The sequence below is a fragment of the Patiria miniata genome, unplaced genomic scaffold (genome assembly GCF_015706575.1).
Source record: "Patiria miniata isolate m_02_andy unplaced genomic scaffold, ASM1570657v1 HiC_scaffold_16, whole genome shotgun sequence".
Lineage (NCBI taxonomy): Eukaryota > Metazoa > Echinodermata > Asteroidea > Valvatida > Asterinidae > Patiria > Patiria miniata.
This window is the reverse complement of record NW_024037054.1, coordinates 6,527,622-6,553,649: the sequence shown is the minus strand read 5'-3', so window position 1 is coordinate 6,553,649 and position 26,028 is coordinate 6,527,622. Positions and strand designations below refer to the sequence as shown.

Here is a 26,028-nt window from a genome sequence, read left to right as displayed (position 1 = left end):
TTGAATTGATTTGGACAGTTGTTTTTGCATCCGTTTATTTTGCTCAGGCCCTGTAAATGAAAACCATTTCTGTGTGTACCTTTCTTTTGCAGATTTAAGTGTCACTTGTACCAACTCTTGTCCGGCGTTTCCATGATGCGCTCAACTAGCAGTAGGTGGCCAGTACTCAAGAACATACCGTTAATGACTGCCTTGCAGCGAGGATGTTTTTCAAGAGTCCAACAACCACATTGAAGTGCCCAGTGATCGATCAATTTTGTAATTTGATGAAATCTTTTTTGCATCGAGAGATGCAGTTTCTAAAGTGGGTTAAGGGTCTTTATCATTGTGGGGATTTGCTGAATCTTTGATTCTCTGTTTTACATATTTTTATTCTGCCACACATTGACCCACATTTGCATTTCACAAATCCAAAAAAGAACATACCTTTTGCCATTGAATAATGTACCAATATGTTTGTTTTTGAATTTGCTTTTTGTTCCGACATTTTGTTCAAATAAGGAAATTTATTCATATTAAAATTCCAAAAGATGTTTGGAGGTTTGCAGTAATAGACCCATCCAATAAGCCCCGCCCCTTTCACCTGCCCATCATTTAACCCCGCCCATGCATTTGGCAATGCCCACCATTAGGCCCTGCCCATCAATTAATCCCGCCCACATTTATCACCGCTGTGATTGGTCACAGCATTATTGGGTGTGGCTTAGCGAACCATTCTGTTGTGGCACAGAATAGAATTTCCAGTTCCTGTCCGAACAATTTATTGTAAATTATAAAAGGGTGGGCAAAATAATGAAAGTAATAAAGCTTACTAAATTTGATACAATGTGCCTGCGTTGTCTTCTTGATTCAGAGTCCATGTATAACTAGACCCGTTGGCAATTTGAAGGTATAATAAGCATAAAGTTTGCTATACGCACATTTCCAACAGGAGAAAATAACACTATTTCAAAGCGATTTCTCCACTCGTTCATGTTTTTATTTCACATAAATCACTTGCAGGACAATTCACACATTGGTAGCTACAAATCAAACGTTTTTGTGTATCAAAAAGAAAAAACAAAATCTAACCCCAAAATTATCAACCCCCCCCCCCTCCAAAAAAAAAAAAATAGTGCAAAGTTTTGCAAGGCATTATAATAAAGTTACACATGAAAAACATTTCTATGGTTCCAGTTTAAAGGACCTAATTATTTTCTCCTTGAACCGTTCACATGCACAGTTGATCCAACTTACCGAACCGCTTTATTGCCATTTCATGGCATTTTCTAATGGGCTTGGCTGGGACACCAGAATATTGTCTCATCCTAATAAACAGTCACCCTCAAGGTTTTAGTGCAGTCAAGTCCATCACAAATAAGGATTGTCCCAAATATACTGGATATTCCAATACTCGATCGTCAACAATATTAGAATAGCTTTTGCCAGTTTGAATACTGGACAAAAAAAACTATGCACGTGCGCACACGACTGTGGTGTCATTGTAATCATAATGTTGCATTTTTACTGTCGAATGATATTAGGTTTCGCCTTTCACTGACGTACAAACACTGTATATTTGGTGTGTTACCTCCCGAGTGAAAGTTGGGAAAAATCACTCGGGTGGGACTTGAACATACAGGATCCGTTGTCTGGTTTGATGGTCTATGGTTACTTTCTTGTCGACACCTATTTATTGGTCTCCTTCTTTCAGCTGGATAAAGCCCCTGGACAATTATACAAGACATAACTGCAAAACATATATATCGCCGCATGCAAATTTTAACCGGCGCGCATTGTATGGCACTTTTGACCAGCGAGGACAGCAGCTACTTTTGACCAGCTTGATCGACAAGTTTCGAATATTCAGTCAAGTGCAGTTTTGAATAATTCCTTTGTTATTGTTTATCTCCTATTACCTTTGACCGACTTGTGAACTGACTTGCGATTACTTACGCTTGGACTTGTGAGGGACTGGACTACAATACTGCAAGGTTTTAACCATCCACTCAGTATGTGAATAGTATGTGATTGGTCAAAAGTTTTACCCTTGAACTGTGAACAGGAAGAATTCCCTTCTGTGAACTGGCAATAACGCCAAAACTTTCCATAAGGAAATTTGAAGTTAAAAAAAAATGGTATAAATAACAGTTTCGCATTTGCACACAATACAGGGACACAATTTGTTTCCACATAAGCTTGAAGGACGTCAACTGACTGAAAATGTTGCTCATGATGACAATGTCTATATTCATCTTTTTCTGGAAAGACAAAACAAAATGAAAAGCTGGTTAGTATAGCGGCTGCAAAGTTAAGTCCAATATAGTAAAAACCGAGACTATGGTATCACTGGTGTTCAGTAGAGACATGCTGAATATTCAAATATTCGATAATCAGACGCATATCTGAATAGCATATTTTTCATTCAAATAATTAAAAAAAAATTAAGCGATTTCGAGGATGGATGAAAAATGTCCATGATGTTTGCTTGGTTTTATTGTTTGACAAACAACACACTTTTGTTGAAAGCCACTATTGCACATGATTTGTAAGCCCAACCATGAGGAATATTAAGTCAAATTTCTTTATTAAAATCTGTCAAATATCAGCCATTCTGCTACCTGTTCTTTATATTTTAATAAGCTTTGTCAATTTATGACAAGGACAGGCGCACGCAAATCTCTGATTTAGCAGCTTATTTAGGCTAGTGTATGTTCAACTTGATCAGCGCATTTTGAAATTGAATATTTGATCAGGTCCAAGCTGGAATTATCAAAAACCAAACTATTCCACAATGCACAGCCCTAGTGTTCAGCCATCTGATATGATAGATAGTAAGGGGACTTAACTCCCTGTGAAATTATTCTTTCTGGCAAGCTGTCATTTTGAAGTAATCAACGAAAGAAGGCCTTTCCAACGGTGCGTCTTAAGACGCACCGTAGGAAAATTTAAATTAGTAGTTCGTTTTGTTATTAAGCGAAGCGCGCGCAAGCGTTGGCACGACGCACACGCGCGTGCGGTTTGCTATAATTCGTCGGATCAGTGCGCAACATTGCGTATAGCTACAACTGGCTTAGTGAGAACGTGTCTCGGACACTGAATTCAGGCCCAATTCAAAATATGATTCAGCAACTTTTGATTTGAAATTGAGATCCTAGATTGCTGCTTTTCTCGGAATATACAGCTGAAGCTGAGCTGAAACTTCATCAGGTTAGTTGTTTAGTATCCTTCATTAGATTTTGAACAATTTTGTTGCTTCAAACGAACAAAATGCACAAATTACAAATGATGGACTCTGGCTTAAACCAACCTTGGTGCAGCCTTGATGATGTCATCTACACGTAGGATCATCTCAGCCGCCTCTGCAGCGCTGTGTAGGACCTGCTTCTTGAGTTGGTAGGATTCTATCACTCCCAGCTCGATCATGTCACCAACGGTACCCTCCTTCATGTCTGCAATGGGAACAACAAGGAACCAAAGTTTCCATTAAAACCTTCGAAACCAATAAATGCTATTCAATTTAATTCAATTCATTCATTTATTGTCACATATAAATATACAGTGAAATGCTCTGTGAGTTTGCGTGCCTAATACATTAAAAATACATACGAAAATACACACAAAAACATCACATGCACACAGTTACAATTACAATTATAAAGACGGTAAGAACAAACATAAATATACATAATAATTATATCATTAATTCTAAAACAGTATGGCCTATATACAATTGCAGCTACAATAAAATTGCCAGTTTCATTTTTACATGCCAGTGTATCCCTCCTTAAAATCGACCAAGGAAATGTGGATGGCACTAGGCTTAGGAGACAGGGCCAAAATTCCACTCTTTTTGAAAAACTGACTCGTAGTAGCCAATTCTAATATCCCTACAGTTTATTTCTTGCAGTGTCTGATAAAAACTAAACCAACACGCACCATCATGGTTTTGGATTTGGAGAAAAAAACCTGAAACTACGTCTTAGTATACAAAACATCAGAGAACAAGATGATGTGTTTCATTTGTGAAAACTTTTGACTCGTTCACGGACAAAATCTTTGGGTGTCGAATATCCTTAATCACCTTGTATAAAGCAATATACTATACGCAGTTCATTAGTGAAGTTTAATGAGATTTTTGTATATATTTTTTCCCTTCGAAACTGGGAGTAGATTCCAAAGAATTTTGACTTCTGGACATAATTAACCTATCTCGGTAGAATCGTGTCAACGCAGCTTGTGAAATATTGTCCTATTACACGATACACAAATGGACGCGGAACGCACAAAATCTGAGGCAACCAAAACTTCCAGTACAAAATTCCATAGGGTTGTCTAAGGGGCGTGGCTAACTCGGCAATAGGTCAATTAGAACTAATGCCAAAAATGTTGCCAGGATTTTGAAGGATTCTATGACTTTTTCCTCGTAATAACGAACATCCATGACTTTTCCATGAATTTCTAATATTGCGTTGAATTCCAGGATTGTTTGGGATTTTCCATGACTGTGGGAACCCTGTTCTAAGCTCTCATAAGTGGGCAACAAGACTCCTTCAAAGCCCATACCAGTCCATTGTAATTCTGCAAGTAACTTACTGAGTCCCACGGTGTTCTTGCCCTGGTTATGCAGGGCCCGTAGCTGTGCCACAAGCTGTGAGCTGTCGTACCCTCCGTTGTCAGCTATGATGGTCGGCAGCTGAAACATATGAACAAAGTATGGGAAGCTTTGAATTTGCACAGTAGTAAATGCAGCTATGAAATAGAACAAATGTTTATAAACGTATTTCGTAATTCACTACCTACCCTTATGGAGACATATGTACAATAGGGAACAAAAGATTGTATACGTCTCCACAGGGCAATTTCTAAAGGTGAATACGTCTCCACAAGGTTATCACGAAATAGATATATGGATTTTACTCAAAAACTAGGAATTTCCAAGGTGTGTTGATTTGTCGCAAATTGAAATAGTTTATGTAAGGGATATTAAGTCTGAGGTGTTTTTATTATTGAATTTGTTTGCATTCTTTGCTTTTGTTATTTTATGGGGATCCAAATAACGATCTAAAGGGCAGGGACAAGCTTAAAAATTAAAAAAAATTAAATTGATGAATTGCTGAATTTTCCTGTCAAACCTTGGCGAGGGCTCTGGCAAAAGCCTCGATGGCCACGGCCTCCTTTCCAGGGGTTTGTGCAGCTAGCTGCTGTACAGCATTGGCCATCAGCATTTCAGAGCAACCTGAGAACAAGTGTGATAAGGTAACGGTAAACTAGAACTCTAGGAAAACATGTCTGATTATTTCTGTTGCAATCTATTCAAATTGGGTCTAAATTATCAAAGGGTGAAATTTTCCATATTAGTCCGTACAAAAATTGATATGCTTGATGAAATCTTGCATTGAGTGACATGAGGTCCTTACCTCCTCCTAGTACCGTCTTGTAGGTCCTGGTAGTCTGTGACAGCACACACAGGGCATCGTGTAGCGAGCGCTCCACCTCATCCAAGATCTGCTGAGTGGCACCACGGAGGACCACGGTGCAAGCCTCACCTAGAGCTACCCCTGAGAAACGAATCAACTTGTCCTCTCCTGTCGGTGCCAAATCAAGAACGAGTCAAAAATGAAGAGTTGTTAAAAACTGGGGAACTCCTCTTAATACGTGTCTTGCAGTCTCGAGTAAACAGAGATTCCGATAAATATCCAGTGGTTGAAATATGATAGGGTGTACGTGTTCTACATAACCCCTGAGGACCGACACACAAAGGGAGAACAACAGATCCTTTCACTCCTCGGGAGTTGGGTCTTTTGTTGGAAACGGTCCTCTGTAGTAAGTTTGTGTGCTTAGTCTATGGGAGAGTGTCATATTACAGGGGCAAAGGGAAACACAAAGCATTGTCCTCGAGAGTATAGTAAAACAAGAAAGGGTGTGCTGGTATGCAAACCAGACTTTGTGTTGGGGGCATTTTTCACTTAAAACAAACTTTATCAAATAAAAGCCCATCCATAAAACTGCCCCTCCATATTATGGCAAGTTTCAAGGGGCATCTAGCCCCATGTAAAGTAATAGTTGCTTGGCTGTACCATCCCCAATCCTACAAAATCCATTAAAAACAACTCCTGGTACAGTTTGAAGGATTTTGGAAGGTTTGGGATTGAACCTACCAATCATGATCTCCTCAATGACATCACAGTGGCCCAGCTTGACCAGCTCCGGGTGGTCAAACGTGGAGACGATTTCCCCACCGGTGACCAGCGCTAGACGCTCGATACCATCAAAGTCTGCGTGCTCGATGGCCATGATGCCGTTGTCGGCAAACAGCTGTTCTGGGTAGTTGTAGATCAGCTGCCTGAAGGTGCAACATCAAATTTCAAAAAGAATACATTAGAAAGTGTATGACACCGATGAATCAGTAAGGGCTTGGCAGTTTTTATGTGCGTAGGGAATAACAGGCAGGCTCTTCGTATTATGATATTGCACGATAATGAGTTACCTGTTGATGAAGACGTTGATGTCGTGTTTGACAATCTTCTGCACTTTCTCCTTCATCTTTTCCTTCTCGGCCAGCTCCAGTTCAGCAACCTTGGCCATCCCGTCCACTCGTACTCTGGAACCAAACACCTACAAAAACAAACGATTATTAACGCTTAAACTGCCAGACACAATGGACACAGTGCTCAAGTCGCTGCTCAACGGATACAAAACAGAAACGTTGGGAAGGAACATTGGAACCACTCTTGAACGTATTGCAAACAGTGTCTGACGCTCATGCAATGACACCACATTCAGATTGAAATTAGTCATGCATACTTTGCCCCATACATACAAACCATTGCGCACACACAATGTGTCCCTCCCATTTGAGCTTTCATGAGTGGGGACGAAGCGCAATCTACTGTGCATGAACCGAGTCCACTTGGTTCAACAGGTGTAAAGGCTAGTTTCCATATCGATGTTAAGCTTATGCAGACTGCGCACACATGGGGTGGAACCGTCAAGGTTCAACGTCTGCAAAATACTTTGCGTCTGCATGGGTTGTCGGTGACATTTGCAGATGATATATTTCCAGATGTCTGCGTTCCAGTTTGGGTCTTGTTTGCGTAGCTCTCCGCGTTTCTTACTCGATATGGAAAATAGGCTTAAAGTCAATGGGACCTTACTGCATTGGGCTATCAACACAAGTTCATAAAACTGCCAAGTTACGAAACAATGGGAGCAAGTCTGATTCAACTCTACCACCGTTGGATCTTGTTGTGGGTGGCAGCGTCAGACTCTGAGGCTGTTTGGCCTTATATACAAGTGACCTGTTGAATCTTGTTACACTTGGCAGGCTTCTCAGTTTAACAACTGTTGTTGTGTTTGGCAGGGTTTCTACCCAAAGTACTCAAGCGACTAATAGTTTTATTACCCCCTCTCAAATCCATTAGGCCCCACCCCCCGTGGGCAACTACACATGCTCCAATGCCACACCGCATGTTCTAACCGCGCGCGTAATACGCACGTAGGACTTTTGCGCAAGCATGTCAGACAGAAATCACGGCTGTGATTGGCCAGAAAACCACGGGGTAGCGTTTAATGGATCAGTTTCTTGAAAGTAAACTAGACCTACGTAAACTTCACATTTTGGGAGAAAGTTAAACCACTGTAGCTTTGTAATGGAACTAACCTTAATTTTGTCAGTGTCCATGGTTGTGTTTGCGATCAGAATGCGTGCTTTGTCTATCCGCTTGGGCTGATTGATTCCAATCTTCTTGTCCAAGAGGAAGCCGGACTCTAGGTAGGAGTCACTCATGTTGCCTCCCAGCTTCTTGATGATCTGGATGGCCTGCAGATCTGTTTTGCCCTGGGAGGAAAAAAGAGTGAATGCTTTTGAGGGCTCGTTCAATGACAGCCATTTCTGTAGGAGAACTGCAACTGCGTATTTTATGCAATCAAACACGCATTGCGCAGTGTTGAAAATCTTCCAAACACACACGCTTGTTGCTCGAAATGTGTTCGAAATACGACGCAGCCGATGCACCTTATGCAAGTTTACGCTCAAAATACCGATGCACGTGGATGGTCTGTAGGAAATTACGTCATTTGAAGGAGACCTATTTGGCACCAATAAGGATGATCCACAAGCCAGTCCACACTGTTATTTCTCAAATCATGTCATAAGTCAGGGGTGTCATTGGTTCTTTCCTCGCCTTCCACTGCTTTGGCCTGGGTTCGATTCCTGCCGTGATCCGCATGTGGATTGGGTCTTCAGTCCCCACCTCATTCCGTGGGTTTTCCCCCGGAATAGTCCACTGGGGTTTACCTCCCACCTCTAAAACTGTAATTTCTCTATCACCTTCTCTCTACAGGTTTCTTCAGGCTTGTGAGCTACAGTGCCTTAGGGCGCTTTTGAAGAGTCCTTGGTTTCGTTACCAAAAAAAAGACAATAATCATGAAGTCTACACAACTGACTTGATTGGAGGTACAGAAATCTGCTAAGATCTCCTTCGCAGGTTTTGGTTACCAGCCAAAACGTCGCTGAATGTATCCAGCTCGCGACTGATTCTCGGCTTACTTCTACTTAGCACAAAACATTTGCTCAGCGATATTTGCTGCTGATTGGTCCAAGGCTTTCTTACCTTGAGTCTAAGCACGGCGTCGACGGCCAGGTTGGCGAACATCTCGCGGCCCTGCTGCACAATCTTGGAGCTGAGCGTGGTCATGGCAATGTTGAACAGATCCTTGCGAAACTTCTCAATGTCAGCACTGATAATGCAAAGAGAAAAAAAAAAAAATAATTTTTTCAAATGCAAAATGCTGCCAAATCTCTGCAAAGAAACTAGAGGCAGATGAGTCTGTTGTTGCATATAATTATAGGGAACATCCTTGTAACAGTTGCATCTTTGTCACAACATTATGAGGGTTTCTTTATCATATCTTGAATACTGTGTCTTCATTGGTTTGAACTGTAAGGCCAAAAAAAAAAAATATTCGGTCTCTACTCAGACCAAAGTTCCAGAATTGATGCAGCGATGCGGCTTTTTTTTTTTTTTTTGCTTTTTTTCCTTTTTCTTCAAGCTTAGATTGTACAGACAAGGTGGGGTACTATTTTGCTTTTTTGGTGTCCTCATGTACATTGGTGTCCTCCATAATTTGCCTTGGTGCTTTCGATCATTTGCCTTGGTGCAATTTCCCATTCCTTGGTGCTCTTTGGTAAAAAAAAATTGAGGAGGTGCGGCAATAGAGGGCGCTGTTGGAGCTACCGCGGAACATTTTGGAAAAAAAAAGAAGATCGACGCGCATGATTAAAATCGACGCGCGCGCTGACCAGAGACCGACTTATTTTTTTTTTGGCCTAACGTGTCAAGTTTGTAAACTGAATGTAAGACTTGGAGAAAACCACTGGGAGAGACATTTGAACGCAATGCTGATGACACCTGACGATATTGCTATGTGCACATTCAGAAAAAAATGAGTTGTTTGTTCCTCGCACCATATGCCTGCGAAACATCACGCGCACTTGGTATGTCCCGTCTACTGGCTTCTTCAAAGTGAAAAAAGCGCCCTCTCTTGTTCGTGAAGGGAGTCCATGGAAGTGAAATAAACAAAACAAAGGCCCTCTACAGAATAATGCCCATAAAGCTCAAAGGCTCAGTGGTAACGAAGTAAAAAGTTGTATCTGTAGTCTGGAGTGTCATGGCCTTGCGGTTAATAGCACCGCACCAGACCCGCGCTCTGGTGATTCAGAGACAGCAGAATGTGTAATGCAGTGTTATGCAACGTAAAAAAAACCCAGTGACATTAATCGCTAAGAAAAGGGGTTTGCTCTAGTGTATCTGGCCTCCTGTTGAAACTCCCATGAGGAGTATTTAGAAGAATAACCAACCAAGTACCAATCAATTACCAAGTCTGCAAACTGTAAATTCTTCCGATCACTATTGCGGCCTGCCCTAATGTGTACGCATACCTGTTATCCATGGCCGCTTGGGCCAATGCCTTGTCTGCAGCCTCTACAGCTTTCCTCCAGCCCGCTATGATGGTCTGTGGATGCAGCTTCTGCCCGACCAGTGTCTCTGCTTCCTACACATGAAAACAGGGCCATGAGAACGTTGGTTATTCTCTCTCTACCAACAAAATGTAAATAAGGTGGCATGCTACGACAATTTAAACCTAACGCCAGGGCTTGATGACTTACCCTCAGCAGTTCACAGGCCAGCACCGTGACTGACGTTGTACCGTCTCCAACTTCATCATCTTGCACTTTGCTGATTTCTGATAACAAAATAAATAAAACACATTGAACAACAGGCACGAGGACTCCAATATTAATTGCCTATAAGAAACTTGTTTTCTTTCTACATGTTTTTTAGTAAAATTTACAGCGTGCTTTCAATTTTTTTTCATCTAGATATTCAATTTCATGAAAGGTATTTAACCCTAACCTTGCCAGACACAACACAGTGCGAAGAGCCAGCTCTGAAACAATGAGAGCTAATCCCATTGAACACTGCCACAGTTGTATTCTACTCAGTGCTGCGTTCGGTGACCACAGACTCTGAGGCAGTTTGGCCTTGAGACTTTTGACCTGATGGATCTTGCTGCACTGGGCAGGCTTGTCATTGTGACAAGTGTTGCATGTTGCTGCGTTTGGCAGGATTTTTAGCCAAAATTCCCTGGAGGATTAGGCTTAAGCCAATGTCCCAGAAATTACATGAACCTTAATTCCCACGTAATTTTTGTCAATAACCTTTTAGATTCCTCTGAACTTATTTACCTTAAAGGAATGCACATCTTAAGTTATAATGGCTTAGATAAACTTTTGAACCCTCCAAAACCCTCCAGTGACATATATCTACTTCAACTTTAAAGAGCAATCAAACCCACCGAGGTTCTACCGCCCTAAATCCTGCAAAGTCCTCCAAACATTGCAATGATTTTTGAAGGCTCTGGAAAAGCTAGGGCTAAAAATGACAGACAAAATGAATTGTCTAATACTTTGCAATCTATTGTAGACAACTCACCTACGAGAATCTTGCATGCGGGGTTGTCAATGCCGATGGACTTCAGGATAGTTGCTCCATCATTGGTCACTATCAATGGGCTGTTCTTGTTAGGTGACTGCAGGATTTTATCCTACATTGAGCCAACAAAGATAATTACAGTGATTATGAGTATTTATTTATAACCTTTCAAGGGGGTTGGATAAACAAGTGTTGCCTTTCTTTTCACGGTCGATCCCTATATGTTTTGCATTCTCATTTTTGAAGCAGCTGTTCATTTTTAGTTTAGGAAATGATTGGCTCCTGGAATGTATTTCTTTCTATGATACAACAGCATTTTCACATTTTTGCCATCATGAGTTATGACATCAATTGACCCTGGATGACCTTTGACATTACATCGTCAAAACAACATATTAGCAACCTTCATTTTGTACTAACATCATCACAAATTCACAAGTCAGTCTCAAGTCAAGTCATGGGTAACTGAAAGGAAGAGCGACAAAGACTGTCCTGCGTTTTGTTCATTTCCTGTTACTTGTGATCTGACTTGTGGTCTGACTTGTGACTGACTAGTAATGGACCGATCTAGTAAGCACCGCCCCATGGTGTTCTGACCAATCACAGGCGTGATTTATGTCCGACGTGCGTGCACTCAAGTCCGACATGCGTGCACGCGCGTATGATGCGCGCGGAAGAAAAATGCAGCGTGGCATTGGAGAGGAGCACGTGTAATTTGCCCACGTGCGCACTGGGCGGAGCTTACTGGATCGGTCCATTGACAAGTGAATAACTTGTGACTACCTTGCTTGACTTATGATCGCCTTGAAAGTACTTCTACCATCGTTCGTGCCCTGTTATTTATGATATGATTGTCCTATGATTGACACAATTCCTCACCATTCCCTTGGGTCCCAGCGTGCTCTTGACGAGGTCACCGATGGCGATGGCTCCCACAAACGACGAGAGACGAGCCGTCTCCGCCTTCTCCTCCTCGGCATTCTGCTTCAAGATTTGAACTGGTGCCAACTAAAATACAAAAAACCCCATGCAAAACAGTTGTTTGCGAACTGACAAGAAACACTAGGCGTCTACCCCGCTAATAGAAGGTCGGGAACTAGTCAATCTTTGGGATTATCTAATTAGTACCTTCGCTGGATAAATTGGTCCAGTGCTCGGGCTCTCCCCACAGGTGAGAAAAAACATGGGAATTTTTTTGGGGGGGGGGGGCATTAGTTTCTTTAAGGACCCCTCCTATCACCACTGCATCCATGCGCAGTTGTCAACCAAATGGTTCTCGGACTTACATGTAATTTCCATATAAAAAAAATATCCTTCAAAGACATTGATCAGAGAGTATAATTAAATATGGCCTTCACCAGCTGATTAACATTACAATGTAGGTGACCCTGAGTGCAAAATAGGGACCCTGTAAATACTCATACTTGGCCAAAAGTAGCCCCATAAATGTGGCTATTGTAAGCCACACTGCGGTCAAGGTGCATGTCCAAAAGCCATAGCGTACTTAGCTGGAGTTACCCAGCCCTGAGTTTTATCATTGGGTTGTCTATTAGGGCTGGAGCGCATTTTTCTCAAAACTTGTAGTATTTGCCAAAAAAAATTGGAAAATGTTCAATTTTGTCCCCGTTACACATTAATTGCAACTGCAACTCACCCCAAACTTGCCTGGAATAACCATTACACAGGTCCTTGAAGTAAAAAACGATCCACGATGAAGATTCAGCCTACAATTGCAGTGAAAACAGGAGGAATAACCGCTAACTTGACAACCTTGCTGGATTGGCCAGGACCGCTATTGGTTTGTGCACAAAAAAAATTGTGTACAATGAATGGCGGTCGATTAACAGGCACAGAGAGCGATCGCTGTCAACTACTCATTTTGCCGGCTGCGCTGGCTGTTGGCGCGTGACGTCACGCGGAAGCGTAACACCCGATGACTGTTTCATGCACTAGTATAAGGTTTACCACTCGCATCACAGCTTTGGTACTGGAACCGCAACCAATAGTGCATGAAACAGTCATCGGGTGTTACGCTTCCGCGTGACGTCACGCGCCAACAGCCAGCGCAGCCGGCAAAAACGAGTAGTTGACAGCGATCGCTCTCTGTGCCTGTTAATCGACCGCCATTCATTGTACACAATTTTTTTTGTGCACAAACCAATAGTGGTCCTGGCCAATCCAGCAAGGTTGTCAAGTTAGCGGTTATTCCTCCTGTTTTCACTGCAATTGTAGGCTGAATCTTCATCGTGGATCGTTTTTTACTTCAAGGACCTGTGTAATGGTTATTCCCAGGCAAGTTTGGGGTGAGTTGCAGTTGCAATTAGTGTGTAACGGGGACAAAATTGAACATTTTCCAAATTTTTTTTGCAAATACTACAAGTTTTGAGAAAAATGCGCTCCAGCCCTAGATGACAACCCAATGATAAAACTCAGGGCTGGGTAACTCCAGCTATAGCGTACTGACCCCTGAAAAAGAAATACATGTATTTATGTTAGAACCTAATGTTAATCAGCTGGTTAAAGCCATATTTAATTATACTCTCTGATCAATGGCTTTGAAGGATATTTTTTTTATATGGAAATTACATGTAAGTCCGAGAACCACGAGCAGCCTTCTTATTCTAGAAGTAGCGATCACCGGGCAATGTACCGTGAACGCGCAAGGAGCGCTCAATCGCACGGTACGAAAATCGTAATTTCTACCCCAAAATTGTTCACAAATGACAATTATCCCATTAAGCATGTTAAGACATGTAAGAGAAGTCTGCTTCAAGTTTAAAAGGTCATATTTGAGTAATAATAAACACCCTATGCTAACGTTAATTTGATCAAAACTAAACAGGGGCCCTACACTACCATGACTACGAAAGTATCCTGACCATGGTAACATGACTAACGTAACGTTACATGATCGCCGAAAAATTCATGTCTTTTTATTAACATTATAACATTTTTACTGACCGGCTTTATTGAAATGATATATGAAGACAAAAGTGGTGTCAGGTTACAGCATTCTTTCCAATTTTCCCCATACATGCCAAGGTCATTGCTATTTGCTAGATCAACAAAAAGAAAGGAAATTCTACTTGTCCGGTTACTGGGCAAGTTAGGAGGCCTAATGCGCGAGATTCCTCGATTTGATTTTTACGAATCAAAGACGAAGTGATATTGAACGTATTTGTCTTTGTGATTAAACATACAGACATCCCTGTTCCTAAATTTAAATGGTAAAAAAATCAGAAGGAAACTTACCATCGTTCTAATAGCGTTAATTAATTTTCTTACAAAATTCGGGCGATTCTAGAACGTTCCTACGATCGCACATGCACTGCACGTGAAATTAAGTGCACGTCAGACGATACCGAATATGTCAATTATTATCGAGAATACATGTAGGTAGTATCGATACTTAAAAGAATAACCGAATTTGAAAATTGAGAAGTCAGTTTGGAAGAACTATACCAATACTGGCTATGGTGTTTTTTTTATGAAGCGTAGAATATGTTTTTCGTTTCAGGAATGCATAAAACAAATAAAGTTGATTCGGTTCTTATGGCGTACTATTTGCGAATTATTGAATTTCCGTTTGGTATCGATACTAGTGGCCCATCAAATTTGTCGGTGATGTCAACTAGCAGGAGGGCGCACTTCACAATTTATGGCAACAGACCATTCTTTGTTTCCAGGGGCGTAAATTCCGTGGGGGGGGGGGGGGGGGGGGGGCGGGATGGGGATGGGGATATACATGTGTATCCCCCTACTTGTTGACCTGGGGGATGGGCTATTTTATCATCCCCTACTTCTTTGTGATGAGAAACCAAAAAAGGCAGGTTTTAAGTATTTTTCGAACTTCTCAACAACCAAAATAGTAATGAAAAAGGAGACAAAACGGTACGCTTTAATGCGCCGTTTGGATTTACATGTACGTAACCTGCACATTTGTATCATTAACAACACCCCTAGTGTCATGTGGTGTCCAGCAAGCGTTATAACTTGTTTACATACATGATGGAACAGCGCCCCAAGAGTCAGGAAAGGTCCGCTGCAACGCCCCCCCCCCTTTTTATACAATCGTGATGCGCACAAGTTAGTCCTTCGCCTATTTTGAGTCAACTAACCCCATCTCTTGCGACTATTTTCCCCTGATATTTCTCACAGTTTCAACAATAGTCTTCAATCAACGGTGACTCTTTATCTTTATCATCTCCAAAATAAAAATAAAAATAATCGCTGTTTATGAAAAAGAGATTTCAAACATTCCATGTTAAAATATTTCTTAGAAACAACATCTGTCTCAATTAAAAACTTGAGTTGCACTCTTTACAAAGTAAGATTTTTTTTTTCAGCTTACCAGCCCACAATTTCGCCCCAAAAGAGAGAAATTTTTCACTATCTAGGATATACAATTATAAAGTGTGAGATCTTAACTCCTCACCTCCCCCCCCCAAAAAAAAAAAATTAGGACCGAGTTTAAGTTGCAACTCCTTTAACAGCCCGAAATGAATAGTCTGATTTTCTTGTTAATACGAATTAATTAGTTTGAAATTGAAAAGGCCATAATTATGTGCAACTAAACCAAAATATCCAACTGTATAATTTAAAGGTGTAATTAATTTTTTCACAAATAAGTTTATTTTAGTTCTCAGCACATTGATATTAAAAAGTATACAACAGTGTGCAGTGTGCTAATAATTATGTGCAGTTATATTCCATTCACATTAATACTTCGAATTTGATATTGTCAGTTGTGTGACAGAATGTAATATCCCCTGCCTATATTGAAATTGAAGTGTACTCATATTTTAAACAGCGTTTGACTGCGTGTTTTTAGTACACGTTTGCATGAGTACATGACGTTTTTAAAGTGACTTCCGCACTGAAACGACAGTATAAATGGAAGTTTGTCATTAATATAGGAACAAATGCGTGCACCGATTATAGTACACTGGGCGCGGTGGGGCCTGCGGCATTTGCTTTGGTTATTTTGAAATTGATATTCACGAATCACGAGTGTCTTGCACCACTCTTTGTTTTGGCCCAAAACAGTGATAATGTGTACAAAACTTACCCAACTTATGAGAAATGGTACCCCCCCCCCCCCCAAAAAGTTGCACTTTTGTATACGTGCAAGGTGAGTGTGAACCACAACTTGCACGTATACAAAAGTGCAACTGTTTTCGGTATCACTTGTCATAAATTGGATAAATTCGTACACATTATAACTGTTTTGGGCCAAATAAAGAGTATGGCAGAATTGCTAAGGAATTTCTGTACAGATGAGTCGTTATTTGAGCGAGAGGTGCTCAGTAGTTTTTGAGTTAGACAAAAAGTATTGGAAAGGGGACTTTCTTTTTTGGCAAGTTGAGTGTATAGCTTCTTGGCGCGGCACGGGCCAGGTAGCTATGGCGCGCTGCTACATCAAACGGCCTTGCATTCAAGGATATGTTGAATTGTGTAGTGCCCTGTTGATATGGCACTACAGTTCACATTGTAATTTGTAGTTGCTATGCCCCCCCCCCCCCCGGCATGATTGGGCAATGCTAACCCCTGTCCAAAATGAGACAAAGAATATCGATCCATCCAATAAAGTAAGCTCTTTTGATCCATGGACAACTATACACAACGCAGCCGGCAATGTAGCCCGACTGCGTCTGGCCGCACAGTACTATCGCAAGCTCTGTAGTACGGCCAGACGCCCGATGCTTCCACAGAGACTGAATTTTGTTGGCCGCCGATGTAGCGATTTTGCTACATCTTTCGATCGCAATTATCTTTTCATCCAGGACACAAATTTCCAAAGTTAAGGTTCGTAGTCGTAGAGCAACTCATACCTTTTCGAAAAAACGTTGTTTGGTCTCAATATTTTTATCCATCTGGCCACAAGACGAATTTCAGTCATCAGATTCCACAAATATCGTCCCCCATGCGATCCCCCATGCGATTTCAAAATGGCGGCCGCGCTGTAATGTATGCAATATGCAGGCGCGCCCGCGCAAACTCATGAATATGCATAAACAGTCTGTGACGTATGACCTCGTGTTTTTGGACGTACGGCCCCGCCACACGCACGTCCAAAAACACGAGGTCATACGTCACAGACTGTTTATGCATATTCATGAGTTTGCGCGGGCGCGCCTGCATATTGCATACATTACAGCGCGGCCGCCATTTTGAAATCGCATGGGGGATCGCATGGGGGACGATATGTGTGGAATCTGATGACTGAAATTCATCTTGTGGCCAGATGGATGAAAATATTGAGACCAAACAACGTTTTTTCGAAAAGGTATGAGTTGCTCTACGACTACGAACCTTAACTGTGGAAATTTGTGTCCTGGATGAAAAGATAATCGCGATCGAAAGATGTAGCAAAATCGCTACATCGGCTACCAACAAAATTCAGTCTCTGTGGAAGCATCGGGCGTCTGGCCGTACTACAGAGCTTGCGATAGTACTGTACGGCCAGACGCAGTCGGGCTACCGGCAATGGCCCACGTCCACACACGTGTCATCCACACCCACATGGGTGACTACAAATTCGTATCCTTGTGGAGACACACACACACAATAGGGAACAAAACAATGTAAAGGTCTCCACAGGGCAATTTCTTTAGATGAATAGGTCTCCACAAGGTTTTCACGAAATAGATATATGGGTTTTACTCAAAAACTAGGAATTTCCAAGGTGGGTTGATCCGTCGCAAATGGAAGAGTTTTAGAAAAGGGATATTAAGTCCAAATTTATGCCAAGGAAACTAATTCTGGTTAAAATAAGAGCATTTTGAAACTTCACTTTCAAAATTGAACACTTTACTACACGAGAACAAAGGAATGTCTCCACAAGGATACAAATTTGAGAAGGTGTGTGTGGACTGTGGGGGGACGTTGTGTTTACACAAGGCTGTTACAACTGATAATGTAGTAACCAACAACAGTAGTTACATTTTCCGTCGACACGTGATACATTATCGGATACAAATTTTACTACACTATCAGTCATTTTTTTCTACATTATCGGTTGGTGATACGTTATCCGTTGGGGGTTACTACATTATCAGTTGTAACAAAGGCTCAAGGCCAAAGATTAAGAGATAAGAGTACATGCATAGCAGTTTTAAGAGGAGCGTTTTTATTATGGAAGGAATTGACATGACCGTGCTATTACGCCACTGTGTACTGAAATATCATGTTTCTGCAGTGCACATAGAATATACATGTATGTTTATATAGTTGGATTGATTGATTGAGTTCACCATAGTTGGCGCCATTTCCCGCCGTTTTCTCCCTTCCTTCCCGCCTACGCGGTCACGTGTCTATAATCCTGTTATGTAACTCCATTCATTGTCATAGAAAATTAATGACGCGTGTGCTCTTGTTTTCGTCCACTATTCAGCAGCCTGAATCTTTTACACTGATCTAACGGTGCTTTTATCTGTGTTTTAGTATAGGTCTATATCTAGTGGTTTTGGTCTATATTTTGCTGTCTAACGTGCAAATAAATATGTCTTCCGCATCCGAGAAACAAAAGATAGCGAACTACCGCAAGGATGTCGACAAGCGGCTGGAGAAGTACCAGGCGCTGCGCGACTTGGACATCTTCGTGCTAGACAACTCGATGCGTGAGAGCACCGTGGGGCAGCTACGGGGCCACACCCTGGAGAGCAAGTGGCAGATCTACGATGAGGTCAAGAAGTGCGGCTTCAAGAACACCATCGTGGCCTCCTTCTCGCACATGACCCGCGTGGACGACGTCTTCATCAAGCAGCTGACGGAGCGGGGCGAGGACCGGCGGGGCCTATGGGCTTTCTCGGAGATTACCGAAGGTACACTGACTGTGCCGGGGAGTCCCAAAGCAAAGAAAAGCAAAACCACATCTTCTGATCTTGGTGAGACTTATCTTACTTCTGACGGTAACAAAACCAATAAGTTAATTGAGTAAAATACCTAGTAATTAGTATTCAGGGAATCACGTTGGCGTAGCGGTACTTTCCTCGCCTTCCACGGCTGTAACCCGGGTTCCAATCCCGCCTGGGCCAACCGTGTGGATTGGGTTTTCAGTCCCTACCTGATTCCGTGGGTTTTCCCCCATCTACTGGGGTTTTCCTCCAACCTCTTCAACTGTAAATTCTTCTCACTGTCTCCTCTCTTCAAGTTTCTACGGGCTTGCGAGCTACAGTGCCTATAGGGTGCTTTTTGAGGAATCCTTGGAAAAAAAAAATGACAAACAAAATAATGTACATGTATTTTCGATCAAAATTATATAAACGCACTGTACGGTTGCTTACGTGTACACGACTAAAAAAAAAGAACAAAGGATAGATTTTTTCGATATCCTCCAAATTGTATTCACGTAGTATAAGACACATACACAGTCACATACAAGGTGCCCCCCCCCCCACGGAAAAACACTTCGTAATGTACTAAGGGTTGTGTCATATACTGGGTGAATAAAAAAAACGAAACCTTAATGTCTGGGCCATTGTTTTAATGAAGTTCTGCATGTAGCACTTTCTAAATCTAGGATAATTATGAAAGCCCCATTCATAAGCTTTCTTTTAGTACAAAAATCATTCAAATCACTCATGTACGTTTCAAGTTACGGAATCTTAAACACATTCTTCGTTTTAAGGTTCTGTTCACGGATCACAAACAAAGTTCAGTGTTCTTTCAGCAAAACGAAAACAAATCACATAGGGCTAGGGACCGTGACGTGTGTGTGAATTGTTTTCGTTTTCTGAAAGAACGGACGCCTTTTTTGTGATCAGTGGACAGAACTTTAAAACGGTGGTTGTGTTTAATTAAACTCCGTAGCTTAAAAAAACATGAGTGATTTGATTGATTCTTATACCAAAACAAAGCTCGTGAATTCTTAAAGGGCCCGTGCAAGCCTTGAAAATACGTGTAACCCTATTTCCAATTTTCTTTTCGCCGTTTCATGATTTTGGTACTTTTTGGTTGTTATGCTAATACACATTTCCATATTCATAGCAACTGTGATGTCAGCCGTTACAGGTTTTTCAGCACCGCAAATTGCCAGAATTTTTGATATTTTGCTTTGATTTAGTTGGTGTGTCAGTACATGGCAGTAAGCCAATGAACAAACTTTTCTCCCAAATGTTTCCAATGAGCAAATATTTTGTTCAGGATTTGAACAAAAAACAGAAAAAAAGTTGCAACCTGACGCCAGTTTCGAAACAGAATTTTTTTTTTAAATTTGGGCTTTCCTTGGACCTCAGAGAGTGTACTTTCATGTAAGAACTGTAAGTAATATGTTGACAAAGTCTTTAAGAGAGATTTGTAGGCGAATGTGTGGCCAACTCAGTGAATTTTTACATGTCACCGCATGTTTTCACCTCCGTTTCGCGTCGGTTGAGGGCGTCAACATATGCAGTGATGTAAAAATCACTAAGTTGGCAACATATTCGCCTACAAATCTCTCTTAAAGACTTTGTCAACATATTCCTACAGTTCTCACATGAAAGTATACTTTCTGAGGTACAAGGCAAGCAAATAAAATGTCTTGTTTCTGTTTCGAAAGTGCAGCGTCAGGTTGCAACATTTTTTTTCCCGCATAGACTAAGGAAAAGTACTCTTTTCATTAAAAATTAACAAAAAATGGATGTCAAACACTTTTCATACTTTTAAGAGGAGTAGACAGTTACACAAAATATGTTCCTAAGACAAAAAAATCACTTTACAGACTTTTTAAGGGTTTCAAATTTGAATTCCAATCACGCAGGCGCCAAGGGCAAAGTCCCCGATACCGAGTCCGTCCCCGTCGGTATCCGCAAGTTGTGCGAGGTCGGCCTGTACAACGTCATCTTCGAGGTGGACCTCAGCGATGGAGTCTACGACTTCGAGTTGTTCCCCATGCCGAAGATGCTGGAACTGCTCAAGAAATGGACGGTGTGGTGCCATGAGAATCTGCATCCAAAGGCCAAGGTGAGGTATTTAATAATTGAAGTAATAGGGATAATGTGTGATCTTGCTTTTCCAGCGGTTGGTGACCCTTATGTCAAAGCGTATCATTAGAATTCACTAAAACGACACAAACGTGCAGCAAAGTCCATCCCGAATCACGAGTCTCTGTCCCTTAGAAAATAATTTTACATTTTTTCCATCTTATAATGAAAGCCCAATGACTTGTTTTCTTTTTTTGTTTAAACATTTTGCATTGATTGAATAAAAGTCTTATCATTATCTGTATGTAAAGTGTTCGTAAAAGTCCAAATAGGTCTATATATAGTTGCAGCTAAACTTCGCTCTCTAATGGTTTTTACTCGTATCCATTGTTATCATTTTCTTCGGATCAAGATAGCCTGGACTAAATCTTGATCCGTAAACCCTCAGCTTTGGGACTAGTTTCTTCTTCAATGCACTATTCAAGTTCAACAGTAAAGTCTATTTCGACATAACTTAATTTATCAAACCTCAAATGCCGATTTGAATTTATAAATCAAACTCATTCTCAACTCGATTCTTCTGAACTATATTCCCTCTTTTCCTCCACTAAAGATCATGTTCAGTTTCCGCGATTTGCCGGACACCATGCCCTACCACCCGGAGCGCGTGTTCCAGACCGTGGCTTACCTGGCCAACCTGCCGGGGGACCTCCGTCCCTTCGGCATGATGTTCGAGGAGCCCAGAGGCAAGACCTTACCGGAGGAGTGCGGGGCCTGGGCCAAGTACATCCGCCAGACCATGGACGAGAATAACTGGAAGGGGCACCTGCTTGTCCACGTGCATGAGAAGTTTGGCTACTGCGATGCCACAGCTCTGCAGGTCCGTAATTCCGAGTCGAAACATCTTGGTCATACTTCCATTGCATTTACATGCAACTCAAAGCCAAACATAATTCTGTGCATGCAGAGTATATAATTTGTCCTTTCAGTCAAAATCAGCGACAGTATTTATCGGTTGAGTGCTCCCTGCCTGCATAAAGGCATGGCAGGGAACAAGATCTTTTTAAACTGTGTCTTTTCAGACAGCCGGAGGGTTTTCTAAAAAGCTAAATTTTAGTGCTCGATAACGTCTTTCACTGCTTTAAAACTTGTTTTGGGAAGACAATTTCGAGACAGTGACTACAACATTCAACATCGATAATTTCCATCAATGAAAAAAAATGAATTGTGGAATATGCTATTATTGAAACAAAATTTCAAATGATGTTAATTACATAAGATATACATTTCTTAGCTTTTGGGGTTAAAAAGTGTAACCCTTCATTTATTTGATCGATATATTTGCTTTGGGAAAAAACTGAATCGTTTGTATAGGGTGCCTTGATAAAATTATACCCTTTACCTGTTGAAGCAGGAATTTGTAACCTCTAAATTCCAACATTTTTCTCTCTGCAACATGAGCATCAAGCAAAACCATTTGAAGATAGCGCCATTTCTCACAAATATCAGATGACTAAATGCTTTTAACTTCTTTGCGATTTCTCAAGACCTTTTGGCTTCCGTTGTTTGGCAGGCCCTGATGGACGGTGCTGACGGTATCTGGGCCAGCGTCTGCGCCGAGGGTGCCTCCATGGGCAACGCCTCCTCCTGTGTCACCTTGCTGAATCTCATCCGACTCGGCAACAAGAAAGTCCTGGAGAAATACAACTGCACCTACCTGAGAAAGGCCGCCATCAACGTGACCAAGATCACCACGGGCTCGGTTCCACACAGGAAGCAGCCAGTCTTCGGTCCCCGAGCTACCGATTTCGTCTTCGATCTGAAGCCTGAGGAGTTCGACTTGGCCAGCTTCTTCGGGGAGAAGGCTCCCGTGCGAATCACCACCATGGCCAGCAAGGAGATGATCCAGCAGCGCTTGGTCAGGCTCTTCGGGAACGATCCGCAGTTCACTCTGGACTTGACCAACAAGATGAAGGCGCTGATCTTGGAAGATCTCCGTTCTGGAAGGTAGGAGGAGGAGACTCCAACTTTTCAAGCTATAGTTCTTTACTGCCCTTCGGATCGGTCCCCTCACAATGCAATAATGTTCGATTCGTACAAAAGCTGTGGCAAAAAGGCAATGGTTTATTAATCGCCAGGCTTTCACTAAAAGGAACCCAGCTGACTCGTGTAAAAAAGGTTTCCGATTTTGAGCACCCGATCTATTCAAAAACTATAAAGATATTTGAAGAATTGGATGGTTTTGATGAAGTGGCTTTGCCTGGGTTGTATTCATTCCAAAATTTGAATACTATGTGAGTAATCAACGGACCACAGTATTCGAGAAAAAAAAAATTGTTTTTTTTTTCTCTTTTTCTCAGAACTAATTAACTTAATTAAGAGTCAGTAAACAGTAGATGATGCTTGTATAACAAGACGTTTGCATGCATTGCCTCAGTTATCTTCCTTTTTTCTCTGCAGGAAGGAAGAATACATGAGCAAGGTTGGCCTAGCATTGCTTCTGGACCGCGCTGGGGGGAAACTCACCGAGCCTATGCGAGACGCCATCGACAAGGTACAGCTCCGTGGCCCCAACGCAAACAACCTCATCAAAGAGATCCGCAAGATGTGGGACGAGTGGGACGTGAAAGACAAGGTCCAAGGCGACGACCTGCTCCAGTACGATAACTTCTACAACGGTTTCATGGCACCGTACTTTTCCTGCTACCGTTGCTCCGACACCAGACGCGCTCTCCAGGCCGTCGACATGGATGCTGACGGTCAAGTAGATTGGAACGAGTTTCTGGTCTACCTCAAGTGGGCGCTGCACGAGTATCCCCACATCTCTGACACGGAGCAGCTGCTTGATATTGCCTTCCGTAAAGGTCTGATCCCGGCCATGCGAGATGAAATGCTGTATATAGAATAGTTGGTCTCGGTCAATAGAAAGGCATAAGTGCCCACAATCTTGGTCAATAGAAAGGCGTAAGTGCCCGGCATGAATCGACTAGTCCTGTCCCGAATTGAGATTTAGAATTAGCACTAACCTATAGTTTCCATTATATAAAATCTAAATATGCGTTTTAAAATGAGTATGAATTATATTTTGTTTGTAGCGGGTGACGTTTTGTACCTTCCACACTTTCAAAGTGCATGGGAGAAAATAAAATAAGACGGTAGCACGGCTTGAAATAAAGAACTTGCACTACTATATGCTTTCATAATTGTTATATAAATCTAATATTTTGCACACGGTCGTGTCTGAATGGTTTTTAGTGATGGTTTCTTTAGTCGGTGCGCACTTTCGAAGATAAACGATTGAATGAAACCTTTTTTTTTCAAAGCACGAAACGTACACAGTAAAATCATTTATTAAAACGGAACTTCGTTTATTACAAAATGCACTTAAAAGCTCACATCAATATTTCCACTCTGATTGTAGAACTCACGGTGCCAATAAACTCACCAAGCGGTGAAGTGCTCTACATTGACTTTCCTGAAGATATTTTTGTTTTCCAATTTTCCTGCCTATAGGCCCCTGGGGGGGGGGGGGGGGGGGGGAGGGGGGATATTCGGAATGGACTTTTTATCAGGTAATACAATGTTAAAAACTCAAATATGAAAATAGCCTCAATGCACATAATACAGGCCCTTAATATTTGAAATTATAACACCTCACCCACAGATTCTGTGTCTTGATTGGCCGAGAGCGAGTCGCATGTTACTTTCTAATTTTGCTATCTTTCTGTGCACGGCCAAAAGTACTATACCCGTAGCAACCAAGTGCTATACCATTAGCAACCAAAGTACTATTTCCACGGCGCGGTATTTGTGTGCAAATGGATGCTGGTGTGCGCGTTGCGCGTTGCGCGTTGCGCGTATCGCGTTGCGCGTATCGCGCCGCAGACCTGGGTTCAAACATTTCGTGAGGGGGTAGTTTGGAAGAGAGAAATAAATTTTCCACCAACTTTGTATTGAAAGTGAAGTTTATTTCAACTGTGTTCAGATTTGAATAATTTAAAATATTAAAATCAAGCAGAATCTGTGGGTGAAGTGTTATAAAACAAATATTGAATGCTTTATCTCGTGGTGAAGTAAAACTAGCCTCCCTCGGTGATCCATGGACCATTCTATTTTCCCTGGGCTTCGCCTCGGGAAAATAGAATGTCCATGGATCACCTCGGGAGGCTAGTTTTACTACACTATGATATTTATGCATTTTGTCGCTGTTCAACATTATTACACCCCTCAAAATCCAAAGAGAAAATATTAAAAAACCCAACCTGTTGAACGGTTTCAGCTCGGTGGATATTACACTTTTCAAGAAAACAGTGAAAAACCATGCACAATCTTTTGATCACGAGACATGTTTTGCCAACTATTCCAAAAATAATGGGTCAATCGACTGATCGCTGGAAATTGCCTAGGCCTATATTTCTCGATTTCTTCTAAATGACGGCAAGCCAGACAGAATAATTTCACCGGATGTTTAGAACCAGTACGATCTTTAATCCAAAGATTTTGGATGATAATTTGGTAGGTTACTTTTGGGATAATTGCAAAATGCTCCTATTTTATGTCTGTATTGCGCTAAATAATATTAGATATACACGATTTCAATTCGCGGTTTCAAAATACAAACACCGAAATTCATGATGTTATCATTCTGAAAAGATTAACATTAATTTGTTCCTAAAATGAACGATTTAACATTTCATCTTGACAAGATCGTTCGTTATCTTGATGAGACACAGAGTAGTTTGTCATTCTTATTAAAAAAGATACTTTTCACGATATATATATACTTTTCACGATAACGGGTCATTTTCGACACAAATCTTGCCCGACAAAAAATGTTTGAGTTTCAGTGATGGTAAACATAATTTTACAACAATGTACATTTCATTCATGTCTCTTTCAAGAGTGTGAAAGAATGGCTGCATTGCTATGGAATTTCTGTACTGATCAGTTGTAATTTGAGCAAGATGTGCTCATTAGTTTTTGAGTTAGACAAACAAAACATTAAGGGGCGACTTTCTTTCTTGGTTGAGTGTAGCTGGCCACAGGATACCGTATCGGGCCGGCTCCGGTGTCGAACACACGCGGCGAAGCCCCGATATCAGATCGCACGCGCCCACCCTAATGTATTTATCAATTAATTTTACCAGGGT

The 26,028-nt window shown here is 41.5% G+C and overlaps 2 protein-coding genes across 3 annotated transcripts; one reads left to right on the top strand and one right to left on the bottom strand.

Annotated features, from left to right (window-relative positions):
• Positions 1-3,265: 3,265 nt before the first annotated feature.
• LOC119722791 (T-complex protein 1 subunit beta-like) lies at positions 3,266-14,358 on the bottom strand. The gene is made up of 13 exons (XM_038193127.1): positions 14,229-14,358; positions 11,856-11,984; positions 10,977-11,088; positions 10,151-10,227; positions 9,923-10,035; positions 8,595-8,721; positions 7,643-7,819; positions 6,470-6,597; positions 6,141-6,325; positions 5,400-5,567; positions 5,115-5,218; positions 4,576-4,675; positions 3,266-3,431 (listed from the first exon to the last, which is right to left on the bottom strand). Exons 1-13 carry the CDS (start codon positions 14,229-14,231, stop codon positions 3,280-3,282), a joined length of 1,575 nt encoding a protein of 524 aa, XP_038049055.1. The 5' UTR covers positions 14,232-14,358; the 3' UTR covers positions 3,266-3,279.
• Positions 14,359-18,349: 3,991 nt separating this feature from the next.
• On the top strand, positions 18,350-24,132 carry LOC119722790. Of its 2 annotated transcripts, none has more exons than XM_038193125.1 (5): positions 18,350-18,862; positions 20,716-20,918; positions 21,492-21,758; positions 22,452-22,885; positions 23,339-24,132. In XM_038193125.1, exons 1-5 carry the CDS (start codon positions 18,478-18,480, stop codon positions 23,784-23,786), a joined length of 1,737 nt encoding a protein of 578 aa, XP_038049053.1. In that variant the 5' UTR covers positions 18,350-18,477; the 3' UTR covers positions 23,787-24,132. The 2 variants fall into 2 exon arrangements, with proteins under 2 accessions (XP_038049053.1, XP_038049054.1); XM_038193126.1 differs by having other exon boundaries at positions 18,355-18,799.
• The last annotated feature ends 1,896 nt before the right edge of the window (positions 24,133-26,028 follow it).